General features: G+C 44.9%; 1 protein-coding gene across 2 annotated transcripts in view; it reads right to left on the minus strand.

Moving 5' to 3' along the window:
• Positions 1 to 8,054, minus strand: part of med15 (mediator complex subunit 15) — a 66,576-nt gene extending 58,522 nt beyond the window's left edge. For both annotated transcript variants that reach the window (XM_041203215.1, XM_041203214.1), the window contains exons 1-2: positions 7,845 to 8,054; positions 5,153 to 5,476 (exon numbers count right to left, since the gene is read on the minus strand). In XM_041203215.1, coding sequence (XP_041059149.1) covers positions 5,153 to 5,476; positions 7,845 to 7,943 — 423 coding nt within the window. In that variant the 5' untranslated portion in view covers positions 7,944 to 8,054. The remainder of the gene's footprint in view (positions 1 to 5,152; positions 5,477 to 7,844) is intronic.
• Positions 8,055 to 15,575: the final 7,521 nt, after the last annotated feature.

Here is a 15,575-nt window from a genome sequence, read left to right on the forward strand (position 1 = left end):
TATTAAACAAGCAAAGCTTCAAAGCATTGGAACCTTAGTTACAGTCCTGCTCAAGACCACACACACACAATATGTATATTAATACACTAACTAAAAGAGGAAGTGTAGACACAAGATCACTAGCATTTCCCATTTCTTGTATCAGCAACATGGCCAGAGTTGATGGTTGATGTAGCAGCGGGATATTAAAAGGCCACAGTTAAACTTGCGATATGTTAAACAGTGCTATACTCTTTTGACAACATATCAGCTCTTAATGTTGAGCCCAATAATGCAATGCCTGTAAGGGCTCAGAACAAACGTTCTAGCAAATAATATTAAGGAACAAAGATGTAGGGCGCCTGGCATCTTACAGGGTGAAAATGAGGGTTGTTAAGAGATAACATGAAGGCTCCTCAAACAGCTCAGCTAGTTCAGACAGTGAGTGACTGATACAAAGAGACCACAGTTTGATCTCAGTAGATCAGTAGTGCAGTCCAACATACAATTATCTCCTCTGCTCTCAGGTTAGGGAACAGAGAAACTGTCCAAAGTTTTTATTCAATGTGGTACTGGAGTTATTGGTCCAGTCAGTAAAGGCTCCCTATGACTTACTCTTATAATCTGACAATTCAATCCATAGGCTTCTCCTGGAGACTGAAGAACTTTGGTAAGACCGAGACCTTTTCACCTTTGGCCGATGGTCACCAGATCACATTGGAATTTCACACTCAGCTGTTGCCACAACCTGGATCGTTGGCATTAATCTGGATTCTTAATACTGCTCAAAGCTAAATCCTCCAAACTGAATCCCAGGTAAGCAATAGGTAGACGGAGCTCAATGTGGCAACAGTGTGAGGACATTCAAACTATCTACCCTAAAAATCAATTGCAGTTAGGGGTCATTTTCAAATTTCAAAACTCAGATTGTTTTTTGTTAGGAAAGGGCATTAAGGGAATTATGGAACCAGGTGGTAAATGGAGTTGGAATATGGATCAGCCATGATCTAGTTGAATGGCAGAACAGTTTTGAGGGGTTAAATGGCTTACTCTCATTCCCATAAGTAGCAAAAACATGGACTCTCATAGCACTCCCGCTTCAAGCAATATATACAGAAATGAAAAGTAATCACACTTCAGTGGATTTAGTCAAGGCAAACATTTAACATTTGATATCGTCAGTCTGCAGAATGGCAACTTCCAGTGTTGGAAACATTGCCACCATTGGCGATGTGACTCTGTGCCCCCACAAGTCAGCTGTCAAGCACTGGGTATCGCTAAGCATCCATTCAAAACAGGGCCTTTCCTGCTTGCGATCCTGATGGGCACATGAGTGCACAAGGTAAGACTCTGAGAACTAGGTCTTCCTACACCATCATAGAGCCAATGAGATAGTCATTACGTCCCCTCCTTCCAGATCACAGGACTGAAATATGATGGAAAATAAAGAAAAGGTGTGCAGAAATCCATCCTGCCATGCAGATCAACAGTTCATCCAGGACTACTATGCTTACATCTTCAAACTGAAGCAAGAGTCCAGTAGCCTGTGTAGCCATAGGGATTATCTACCCCTCAGTACCTTCATCCGTTGAGGATAGTTTTGACTGACTGAATGGAGAGTTGATTCCAATAGAAGGTCGTCGCCCTTTGGTACAAGCTGCCGGCTCACGTAGTGAATGCGGATTCTCTACAAATGTTCACCAGGCATGCTGTCTGTAGCAACAGGATGCTGCCTTGCTGAGAATAGTCACCCGTTGGAGACTGGTTAACAGTTTCACTGGCTTCTGTCAGCACCAGCACCATGTCTGCCATGTGCCTTCTCAGAGGGCTGGGCACTAAGTCACACTGTTTCTTTATGTATACCAGGCAACTGAGGTGAGGCAGGTCCACATCTTGACCATGCTCCTGAAACATCTCAAAATACCAGCCAAGCTGCTAAGATCTTGAGCCTCTTTAGTGCTGTGAGTTGCAGGAAGGACTACAGTTTTTGTTCTATGACTCCAATCCTGTGTCACAGGCATCAGCTACTGGACTGCTGGAGGAGGAGATGATCACACCTGCAGCCACAGCCCACTCAGTACATTGAGATGCTGCACTGTTCCAAATGCTCTTTGGATTTCTGAGTGCAGGCCATGCACAGGGCCAATATAGAACATTCAGCTACAATGGATACTTGCATATGTCTAGCTTTCAAAGCTGGTAAGCAATGCCTACACCCATACTCCAGGCTTCACCTGCCAGCTACAGAGCACAGTGGTACAATGATGGATGACTCAGACATAACCTTCAGCCTTAGTTAAAAAAGCCTTAGTTAGAGTTTAGTTTAAAAAAAATTTGACATTCGAGTGTTTACTGCAAAAAAGCTTTGTGCCCAGCTATGACTCCAGCTTATTTCCTTAGAATGGGATTTGCTGTGCTGAAAAACATCCAAAGAATCTGCTAGACAGCTGTGTAAACAGAACAACTTCTGTACACACATTGGGTCTTTTTCAACTAAACAAAATAGGCAACATTCATTCCCTGATTCATTCTCCAAGGCAATGCCTTGACCAGAGTCAACCTACCTGCTTTGAATTTAAACAAAGCTTGGCAGTTAACTGTCAGTTATCAGTTAACTTGTGCATTCTCCATGGCAACACCTCTACCAGAGTTCACTTGCCAACCAATCAGCACTCTTTTCTCATGCAGTATAAATTGTTGTTCCCTTTACATTTTGGTATTCTTGTGAATTGTCCTGATGAGTGCAAGACAAAAAACTTCAACAACATTTGTCTTTTTTCCGATTCCCAAGGTGACTGGTACAGTTCATCTGAGTAGGACTCCATAGGTGTTACTGGAGAAGATTCTGGCCAGCCATCTTAGTTGTGATTCACATTAGAGGGAATCCCAAGAAGCTATATTTACTAAGTTGCATGCTCCCATCAAAGGAAAAGGTTTGAACATCCAGGCCCTCTGAGACAACATAGATTTGTCAAATAATACTTGCAAATTTGCCTGGAATCTCCCTTTTGAGGCCCGAGGTTCTCAAGGGACAAGAACTTCCTTCCCATTTCCTCATCCTCCTCAAAGAAAGAAAAACAACCTGTAGCTTACCAAAAAGATCCAACTTTGGACTCTCTGCAGTGGCACTGAGGTCTGTCCTAGCTTCAGAAGGTGCACCGGTGAAAGTTTAACGAGATGGACCTGCCTGAGCCCACAAGAACCTTGTCCCCTGAATGCCTGCGCAAGTGCCTCTTCCTGGTTGCCAGTCTATGGCGGAATTGACTTGGGTCAAAACTGTTTTTGGAGCCAATAATTTTGCTTAGAATGTTTTTTTTATATTTGTTCATGGGATGTGGGTGTCACAGGCCAGGCTAGCATTTATTGCCCATCCCTAATTGCCCTTGAATAGGTGGTGAGCAGCCTACTTGAAGCGCTGCAGTTCATGTATTGTAGGAACACACACACTGCTAAAATGTTGCTGAAATATACATTAGTGGAAGCCACCCTGGTCACTTGTTATCGGCTGGTGACTGTCCTGCAGACCAACCTGAAGGCTGGCTCTGAAGAATGGTCATATAGACCATTTTAGTTTTTTTCTCTCTCCACAAATGCTGTCAGACCTGCTGAGTTTTTCCAGCATTTTCTGTTTTTGTTTCAGATTTCCAGCATCTACAGTATTTTGCTTTTATATTATTGAAGGCTGGCTGACTTGTCACAATTGCTGTCTTCATCAGAGGCCAGATTAGTCCTGTCTCATCAGAGACTGTGCAAAGTCTAGAGACACCCCTGTCATTCTGAAGTCTAAGGCTGTGTCATCAGGGACTGTGCACAATGTAGGGCTGCTTCTTTGGAAACTGCACTGTCTCAGGCAGTATCATGAGAGTCACAAAATATTAAAAACAGCACTTCTAGTGGATAAGGTTCACAGTTTCGTGCTGTGTCAGTGGATGCAATAATAAAGTTATATAAAACATGAGCAAAATCACAGTAACCCAAATATTGAGTGCAGTTCTGTGATTGACACTATAGGAAAATTCTGAGGCAGCAGAGAGGGTACTATGCAGGTTCACCAGAATTCTGCCTAATAATGAAAAAAAATGGGGTTGCTTCCATTGTAACAAAGGGGATTACAGGGTGATTTGATTGTGATATCTCAACTTATGAAGGCACAAGACAGTTTAGGCTATTTCTTGTTGTCGAGAACAAAGGTCATAGATATATGATTGAATGAAAAATCATGAGCCAGGGAGCAGTTAGAACTGTTTTTTTTTTGGGGGGGGGGGGGGAGAGACACAGAATAGAGAGGCTTTGGAATACACTACCAGAGTTAGTAAGTGAAGTAGAAACCATGTCAACAGTTAAGATTAGATAAGATAACCAGTGAAGGGATATGGGGTATGGGTAAGCAGCACATGGTATTGGGACTACAAGTCATGTGGAGGATAAGCATCAACACAGACTGGTTGGGTTGAAATGTCTGTTTCTGTGCTGTAATCTCTGTGTAATTCTACATCTGCAGTCCAGGGAGTCCGGCAGTCTGCACGCACCAGCTGGGTTTTCAGAGGGCTAACCGTCAACTGCAAAGGTGCAAATCGAATGGCAAGAGTCATATTTTCCCCATTACCTTACGTAAGTGATGCTGCAGTTGGTTCTAACCAAGATCTCTATTCCTGAAATGAATTTTCCAAGTGGACCTCAAAAGTCTATCCCACCTCTTCCCTACCCCTATCCACATTCTATGGCCATTCTAGGTTTGGCAAGAGTTTGAAAACTTCTACCAGAAATAATTAGTAAGTTAATGTTTCAGAAAATTAACTTGAGGTAAACAGTAACGTTTCTGCAAAAAAACTGGTTTATCCAGACCGTGAAACAAGTGATGTCTACAAATTATATCTCTGTCACTCCATACACAACTAAAGCTGGATACCTGCAACTATTAAATATGTAAATATAAAGTATAATTATTCTTCTGAGCTGCAAAGAATGATTACAGCTGGGGGAGAAAAAGAATTGGGTTTAAGGTTAATTTATTATCGTATTATTGAGAAGCAGCTTGCTTTACAAATGCGTGCAATTAACAACCTAGACAAGGACCCTGCAGAGGACAAGGAATCCACCAGAAATCCTACAACATGCTGATCAACTCATGCAGTGATGGCCGGCCGGCACTCACTCTCATCATTTTCCTTACCTGCCCTCCTGCTCCCATTTGTACTTGAGCCTGAGCCTGTGCCTGTGCCTGAGCCTGCGCTTGAGCTTGAGCCTGGGCCTGAGCTTGAGCTTGAGCTTGAGCTTGAGCTTGAGCTTGAGCTTGAGCTTGGGCCTGGGCCTGGGCCTGGGCCTGGGCTTGAGCTTGAGCTTGAGCTTGAGCTTGAGCTTGGGCCTGGGCCTGGGCCTGGGCTTGAGCTTGAGCCTGGGCCTGAGCCTGAGCCTGGGCCTGGGCCTGGGCCTGAGCTTGAGCCTGAGCTTGAGCCTGAGCCTGGGCCGCCTGGCCCTGGGGAAACTGTGAACGGGCCTGAAACAAAAGAAACATAAGAGGTTAATCAATTACATTTGCATCTGGATTACATACACTTTCTATTAATGTGCTTAAGTGATTTAATAAATATTAAGGATCAGTCGGTCAACTCAGTATCAATGCCCAGAAAGACTTACTTTCAGGAGGAAATTTAACACACCGAAGAGTTGGTAACCAGAGCACAATGATTTAAGATAAACATCAAAAGAACCAGAGGTGAGATGAGAGTAATTTCTTTCTACGCAGCAAGTTATGACCTGGAATGCACTGCTTGAAAGGGTGGTGGAAGCAGATTCACTAATAACTTTCAAAAGGAAACAGGATAAATCCTTTAAGGGAAAAACTTGCAGGCCTATGGTGAAAGGGCACTAGCGTGGGACTAATCAAATAGTTCTTTCAAAAAGCCAGAACATGCACAAAGGACTGAATGGTCTCCTTTTGTGGATTCAATGATTCTAAGATTCTATGACAAGCCCTCCAAACAAGCCCATCCAAACGTGCTGGACTTACCAGCTAAAGACAAATGAGGAAAGCCCAGAAGTTTAAAAGACTAAAATGTACTTGTTCTGTTAGTTTGTTAGGAGTTTGAAGCAAGACCCCACAAGGTCCATTTGGTGACTGTCCTACCAATGAGCTCAGGTGGCCATATGCAACACGCTCAAAGTGAGGGAATTCAAAATGCGAGGTTAAGAATAAATAGCCATTTTTAGAAATAAAGGCTGAATATTACTTTCAGCACCTGCTGGCCTCTAACTTATTGCTATCAACTTTCCAATCAATGCAAGTAAGTTGGGTTTTACCAATGGGACAAATAATGCCCACGAATAATGCCCTGGGCAAGGGGTTCAAGCGCCCTATCCTTAATTATCCACACTCGTAATTTCCCAATAACAGATATTAGGCTAACAAATTTACAGTTCTCTGGTTCTCCTCTTCCACTGTAGGTAATTGGGAGAGTGACAAGTGAAATTTTCCAACCCAAACCACAGCTTAAGAATCGAAAGAACTTTGTAGATACCCTTACTATAATCTTCGATGTTCTCACATACTTCCTTTCTACTCTGTGATGTAAACCATTTGGTCCTGGGGATTTGTCACTCTTTAGTGCCTTTATTGTCTTCATTGTTGTTACTTTGCTTACATCAGTTTGGATTCAATGTTAGTTTCCTTAGGATGTGTGGCATGCTGACCTCATTTTCTATTGTAAATACTGATGCAAATAAATTATTCAGCATATATTTGTCGGATCTGAGAATGTTGGCACAACTACAATTGTTTGTGCTCTTCCGAAATGAAAGGGAAAACTCTCTCTCTTTCTCTGATGCTACAACTAGGACAAGAGACTGCAATCAATATCAAAGGCTTGGATGAAGGGACTGAATGTATGGTAGCTCAATTTGTTGATGACACCAAGATAGGTTGGAAAGTAAGTTGTCAAGAGGAAGTAAAGAGTCCATAAAGGGATATAGACAGGTTAAGGGAGTGGGTAAAAATTGGTAATAGAACATAATGTGGAAAGATGTGGACTTGTCCATTTTGGCAGGAAGACTAGAGAAGCAGTACACTATTTGAATTGTGAAAGATTCAGAACTCAGTGGTAAAGAGGAACCTGGGCATCCTGGTACATGAATCACAAAGTTATTATGCAGGTACAGCAAGTGATTAGGAAAACACATGGAAAGTTGGCATTTATTACAAGAGGAATGGAATATAAAAATAAGGAAGTTTTACTACAACTGTACAGGGCCTTGGTGAGACCACATTTACAGCATTGTGCACAGTTTTGGTCTCCATATTTGAAAAAGGATATAATTGGATTGGAAGCAGTTTAGAGAAGGTTCATTCGACTCATTCCTGGGATGAAGGGCCTATCTTACAAAGAAAGGGTGAACAGGTTAGGCCTATACCCATTGGAGTCTAGAAGAATGAGAGGTGATCTTATTGAAACATATAAGATCCTGAGGGGATTTGATAGATGTTTCCTCTTGTGGGTGAGACTAGAACTAGGGGAAACAGTTTAAGATTGCCCTTTTAAGACAGATGAGAAGAATTTTTTTCTCCCAGAGGGTCATTAGTCTGTGGAATTCTCTTCCTCAGGAAGCAAAAGAGGCTAGGTCACTGAACTTATTCAAGGCCGAGTTAGATAGATTTTTGATCGACCCAGGAGTCAAGGATTATTGGGGGCAGAGAGGAAAGTGAAGTTGAGACCACAATTAGATCAGCCATGGTCTTACTGAATGGCGGAGCTAAATGACCAACTCCTGCTCCTAAGTTCCTAGATTATGGGATCCTTAACCATTCAGTACCCAGTGCCAAAGGTAGAGTTCAAGACACAACAATGGTTTAGCAATGAGAGGCTGCGTACCGGGTGCAGGGGTTGAAGTTTGATTGATGGCTGCTGCTGTGTTAAGGGTGAAGACATGGAAACCTGGCCCGACATCTGGCCCGGCACCTGAGCTACCATGGGCTGGGACTGGGACTGAGGTGCCAGCTGTGATGGTGGCTGAGACTGCAGCTGCTGAAGTTGCTGGAGTTGGATCTGTTGCTGTTGTTGCTGGAGCTGCTGCTGGATCAACCTCTGTGACAGAATTAGAAGGAAAACATCTTTACATTATCAATGCTCACAAAACCAGACTAGATGTATTATTACATGAGTGACAGACTTGAACCCATCAATACCGCACTCCAGTGTTATCTAGTGACAGGCCTATACCCAACAATACTGTGCTCCAGTGTTGCACAGTGACAGGCCTATATCCACCAACACTGAACCCCAGTGTTGTAGTGACAGGCCTATACCCAGCAATGCTGTACTCCAGTGTTGTAGTGACAGGCCTATACCCACCAATAGTGTACCCCAGTGTTGCACAGTGACAAACCTATACCCAATACTGTACACCAGTGTTGCATAGTGGCAGGCCTGTACCAAAAAGACTGTACAGCAGTGTTGTAGCGACAGGCCTATACCCACCAGTACTGTACCCCAGTGTTGTAATGACAGACCTATACCCAGCAATAATGCACCCCAGTAATGTAGTGACAGACCTATACCACCAATACTGTAGCCCCATGCTGTAGGGACAGGCTTCTACCCACCAACACTGTACCTAGTGTTGCAGTGACAGGCATATACACACAAATACTGTACCCCAGTGTTGTAGTGACAGAACTATACCCAGCAATAATGTACCCCAGTAATGTAGTGACAGACCTATACCACCAATACTGTACCCCCGTGCTGTAGGGACAGGCTTCTACCCACCAACACTGTACCTAGTGTTGCAGTGACAGGCATATACACACAAATACTGTACCCCAGTGTTGTAGTGACAGAACTATACACACCAATACTGTACCCCAGTGATGCACAGTGACAGGCTTATACACACCAATACAGTAACCCAGTGTTGAAGTGACAGACTTATACCCACCAATGCTGTGCACTAGTATTCCACAGTGACAGATCTATACCCACCAATACGGAATTGCAGTGTTGTAGTGATAGGCCAATACCCAGCAACACTGTACCCCAGTGTTGTAGTGACAGACCTATAACCACCACTGGGGTACCTCACTGTTGCACAGTGACAGACCTATACCCAATACTGTACACCAGTGTTGCACAGTGGCAATCCTATACCCAACAATACTGTACCCCAGTGTTGTAATGACAGGCCAACACCAACAATACAGTACCCCAGTATTGTAGCGACAGACCTATACCCACCAATATTGTACCCCAGTGTTGCACAGTGACAGGCCTATACCCACCAATACTGTACCCAAGTGTTGTAATGACAAACCTATACCCACCAATACTGTAACCCAGTGTTGTAATGACAGACCTAAATCCACCAACACTGTACCCCAATGTTATAGTGACAGACCTATACCAAGCAAAACTGTACCCCAGTCTTGTAGTGACAAACCTATACCCAGCAATACTGTACCTCAGTGTTGCAGTGACAGGCCTATACCCACCAATACTGTACCCCAGTGTTGTAGTGACAGACCTATACCCACCAACAATGTACCCCAGTGTTGCAGTGACAGACCGATACCGACCAAAACTGGACCCCAGTGTTGTAGTGACAGGCCTCTACCCGCCAATACTATACCCCAAGTGTTGTAGCAACAGGCCAATACCCACCAATAGTGTACCCGAGTGTTGCACAGTGACAGACCTATACCAAATACTGTACACCAGTGTTGCAGTGACAGGCCTATACCCACCAGTACTGTACCCCAGTGTTGTAGTGACAGACCGATACCGACCAAAACTGGACCCCAGTGTTGTAGTGACAGGCCTCTACCTGCTAATACTATACTCCAGTGTTAGAGTACCAGGCCGATACCCACCAATACTGTAATAAAAACAAAAAAACTGCGGATGCTGGAAATCCAAAACAAAAACAGAATTACCTGGAAAAACTCAGCAGGTCTGGCAGCATCGGCGGAGAAGAAAAGAGTTGACGTTTCGAGTCCTCATGACCCTTCGACAGAACTTGAGTTCGAGAGACTCAAGTTCTGTCGAAGGGTCATGAGGACTCGAAACGTCAACTCTTTTCTTCTCCGCCGATGCTGCCAGACCTGCTGAGTTTTTCCAGGTAATTCTGTTTTTGTTTTCCCACCAATACTGTACCCCAGTGTGGTAGTGACAGACCTATACCCACCAATACGGTACCCTAGTATTGTAGTGACAGACCTATACCCACCAATACTGTAACACAATGTTGTAGTGATAGGCCTATGCACACCAATACTGGACACCAGTGTTGTAGAGACAGACCTCTACCCACCAACACTATGCCCCAGTGTTATAGTACCAGGCCTATAGCCACCAATACTGTATCCCAGTCTTGTAGTGACAAACCTATACCCACCAAAACTGTACCCCAGTTTTGTAGTGACAGGCCTATACCAACCAATACTGTACCTCTGTTGCACAGTGACAGGCCTATACCCACCAATACTGTAACCCAGTGCTGTAGTGACACACCTATACCCACCAATACTGTACTCCAGTGTTGTAGTGACAGACCTCTACTCACCCATACTGTACCCCAGTGTTGTAGTACCAGGCCTATACCCACCAATAGTGTACCCCAGTGTTGAACAGTGACAGACCTATACCCACCAATACTGTATCCCAGTAATGTAGTGACAGACCTATACCCACCAATATTGTACCCCAGTGTTGCACAGTGACAAACCTATACCCACCAATACTGTACCCCAGTGTTGTAGTGACAGACCTATACCCACCAACAGTGTACCCCAGGGCTGCACAGTGACAGGCCTATACCCACCAGTAGTGTATTCAGTGTTAGAGTGACAGACCTATACCTAGCAAAACTGTACCCAAGTCTTGTAGTGACAGACCTATCCCCAGCAATACTGTAGCTCAGTGTTGCACAGTGACAGGCCTATACCCACCAATACTGTATCACAGTGTTGTATTGACAGACCTATACACACCAATACTGTACCCCAGTGTTGTAGTGACAGACCAATACCCACCTAGACTGTACCTCAGTTTTATAGTGACAGACCTATACCTAGCAAAACTGTAGCTCAGTGTTGCACAGTAACAGGCCTATACCCACCAATACTGTACCCCAGTGTTGTAGTGACAGACCTATACCCATCAATACTGTACCACAATGTTGTAGTGACAGGCCTTTACCCACCATTAATGTACCCCAGTGTAGCAGTACCAGGCCTATACCCACCAACACTGTACCCCAGGGTTGCACAGTGACAGACCTATACCCACCAATACTGTACACCCGTGTTCCACACTGACAGACCGAAACCAACCAATACTGAATCCCAGTGTTGTCTCTGACAGGCCAATACCCAGCAATACTGTATCCCAGTGTTGTAGTGACAGATCAATACCCACCCATACTATACTCGAGTGTTGTAGTGACAGGCCTATACCCACCAACAGTGTACCGCAGTGTTGAACAGTGACAGACCTATACCCAATACTGTATCCCAGTAATGTAATGACAGACCTATACCCACCAATATTGTACCCCAGTGTTGCACAGTGACAGACCTATACCCACCAATACTGTACCCCAGTGTTGTAGTGACAGACCTAAATTCACCAACACTGTACCCAGTGTTAGAGTGACAGACCTATACCTAGCAAAACTGTACCCCAGTTTTATAGTGACAGACCTATCCCCAGCAATACTGTAGCTCAGTGTTGCACAGTGACAGGCCTATACCCACCAATACTGTACCCCAGTGTTGTAGTGATAGGCCCATACCTACCAATACTGTTCCAGTGACAGGCATATACACACCAATACTGTATCCCAAAGTTGTAGTGACACGCCTATACACACCAATACTATACCCCACTGTTGTAGTGACAGACCTATACCCATCAATACTGTACCACAATGTTGTAGTGACAGGCCTTTACCCACCATTAATGTACCCCAGTGTAGTAGTACCAGGCCTATACCCACCAACACTGTACCCCAGGGTTGCACAGTGACAGACCTATACCCACCAATACTGTACACCCGTGTTCCACACTGACAGACCGAAACCAACCAATACTGAATCCCAGTGTTGTATCTGACAGGCCAATACCCAGCAATACTGTATCCCAGTGTTGTAGTGACAGATCAATACCCACCCATACTGTACCCGAGTGTTGTAGTGACAGGCCTATACCCACCAACAGTGTACCCCAGGGCTGCAAAGTGACAGGCCTATACCCACCAATAGTGTATTCAGTGTTGTAGTGACAGACCTATGCCCACCAATGCTGTACCCCAGTGTTGTAGTGACAGACATATACCCACCAATACTGCACCCCAGTGTTGTAGTGACAGACCTATACACACCAATACTGTACCCCAGTGTTGTAGTGACAGGCCTATAACCACCAATATTGTACCCCAGTGTTGCACAGTGACAAGTCTCTACCCACCAATACTGTACCTCAGGGTTACACAGAGACAGGCCTAAACCCACCAATACTGTACCCCAGTGTTGTAGTGTCAGACCTATAACCACCACTGTTGCACAGTGACAGACCTATACCCAATACTGTACACCAGTGTTGCACAGTGGCAATCCTATGCCCAACAATACTGTACCCCAGTGTTGTAATGACAGGCCTACACCAACAATACAGTACCCCAGTATTGTAGCGACAGACCTATACCCACCAATATTGTACCTCAGTGTTGCACAGTGACAGGCCTATACCCACCAATGCTGTACCCCGGTGTTGTAGTGACAGATGCATACCCACCAATACTGCACCCCAGTGCTGTAATCACAGGCCCATACCCACCAACACTGTACCCCAGTGTTGCAGTGACAGACCTATACTGACCAAAACTGTACCCCAGTTTTGTAGTGAAAAGCCTATACCCACCAATACTGTACCACAGGGTTGTAGTGACAGCACTATACCCACCAATAGTGTACCCCAGGGTTGCACAGTAACAGACCTATACCCATCGGTACAGTACCCAGTGTTGTAGTGACAGACCTATTCCCACCAATACTGTACACCAGTGTTGTAGTGACAGGCCTATACCCACCAATACTGTACCCCAGAGTTCTAGTGACAGACCTATACACACCAATACTGTACACCAGTGTAGCACAATGACAGGCCAAACCCACCAATACTGTACACCAGTGTTGTAGTGACAGGCCTATACCAACCAATACTGTACCCCAGTGTTGTAGTGACAGGCCAATACCCACCAATACTGTACCCTAGTGTTGTAGTGACAGACCTATACCCACCAATATTGTAACCCAGTGTTGTAGTGACAGACCTATACTGACCAAAACTGTACCCCAGTTTTGTAGTGAAAAGCCTATACCCACCAATACTGTACCACAGGGTTGTAGTGACAGCACTATACCCACCAATAGTGTACCCCAGGGTTGCACAGTAACAGACCTATACCCATCGGTACAGTACCCAGTGTTGTAGTGACAGACCTATTCCCACCAATACTGTACCCCAGAGTTCTAGTGACAGACCTATACACACCAATACTGTACACCAGTGTTGCACAATGACAGGCCAAACCCACCAATACTGTACACCAGTGTTGTAGTGACAGGCCAATACCCACCAATACTGGACCCTAGTGTTGTAGTGACAGACCTATACCCACCAATATTGTAACCCAGTGTTGTAGTGACAGGCCTATTCCCACCAACACTGTACCCCAGTATTGTAATGACAGGCCAATACCCACCAATACTGTATCTGAGTATTGTATTGACGGGCCTATACCCACCAATATTGTACCCCAGTGTTGTAGTGACAGAACTATACCCACCAATATTATACCCCAGTGTTGCACAGTGACAGGCCTCTACCCAATACTGTACCCCAGTGTTCTAGTGACAGACCAATACCCACCAATACTGTGCACCAGTATTGCAGAGTGACATGCCTATTCCCACCAACACTGTACCCCAGTATTGTAGTGACAGGCCTATACCCACCAATACTGAAACCCAGTGTTGTAGTGACAGGCCTATACCCACCAATATTGTACCCCAGAGTTGTAGTGACAGACCTATACCCACCAATATTGTACCCCAGTGTTGCACAGTGACAGGCCTCTACCCACCAATACTGTACCTCAGGGTTGCAGAGACAGGCCTATACCCACCAATGCTGTACCCCAGTGTTGTAGTGACAGACGTACACCCACCAATACTGCACTCCCGTGCTGTAGTCACAGGCCAATACCCACCAATACTGTACCCGTGTTGTAGTGACAGAACTATACCCACCAATATTGTAACCCAGTGTTGTAGTGACAGGTCTACTCCCCCCAACACTGTACTCCAGTATTGTAGTGACAGGCCTATACCCACCAACACTGTATCTGAGTATTGTATTGACAGGCCTATACCCACCAACACTGTACCCCAGTTTTGAAGTGACAGACCTATACCCACCAAAACTGTATCCCAGTGTTGTAGTGATAGGCCTATAACCACCAATACTGTATCACAGTGTTGCAGTGACAGACCTATACTTACCAAAACTGTACCCCAGTTTTGTAGTGAAAGGCCTATACCCACCAATACTGTACCCCAGTGTTGTAGTGACAGCACTATACCCACCAATATTGTAACCCAGTGTTGTAGTGACAGGTCTACTCCCACCAACACTGTACTCCAGTATTGTAGTGACAGGCCTATACCCACCAACACTGTACCCCAGTTTTGAAGTGACAGACCTATACCCACCAAAACTGTATCCCAGTGTTGTAGTGATAGGCCTATAACCACCAATACTGTATCACAGTGTTGCAGTGACAGACCTATACTTACCAAAACTGTACCCAAGTTTTGTAGTGAAAGGCCTATACCCACCAATACTGTACCCCAGTGTTGTAGTGACAGCACTATACCCACCAATATTGTACCCCAGGGTTGCACAGTAACAGGTCTATACCTATCAGTACAATACCCAGTGCTGTAGTGACAGACCTATGCCCACCAATACTGTAGCCCAGTGTTGTAGTGACAGGTCTATACCTACCATTATTGTACGCCAGAGTTCTAGTGACAGACCTATACCCACCAATACTGTACACCAGTGTTGCACAGTGAGAGGCCTATACCCACCAATACTGTGTCCCAGTATTGTAGTGACCGGCCTATACCAACGAACACTGTACCCCAGAGTTGTAGTGACAGGCCAATGCCCACCAATACAATACCCGTGTTGTAGTGACAGACCTATACCCACCAATATTGTAACCCAGTGTTGTAGTGATAGACCTAAATCCATCAACACTGTACCCCAGTATTGTAGTGACAGGCCAATACCCAACAAAAGTGTAGCCCACTGTAAAACAGTGACAGACCTATAGCCAATACTGTACACCAGTGTTGCACAGGGGCAGTGCTAAACCCAACAATACTGTACCCAAGTGCTGTAGTGACAGGCCTATACCCACCAATACTGTACCCCAGTGTTGTAGTGGCAGACCAATACCCACCAATATTATACCCCAGTGTTGCACAGTGACAGGCCTCTACCCACCAATACTGTATCCCAGTGTTAGAGTGACAGACC

Source organism: Carcharodon carcharias, chromosome 13 (genome assembly GCF_017639515.1).
Source record: "Carcharodon carcharias isolate sCarCar2 chromosome 13, sCarCar2.pri, whole genome shotgun sequence".
NCBI classification, from domain to species: Eukaryota; Metazoa; Chordata; class Chondrichthyes; order Lamniformes; family Lamnidae; genus Carcharodon; species Carcharodon carcharias.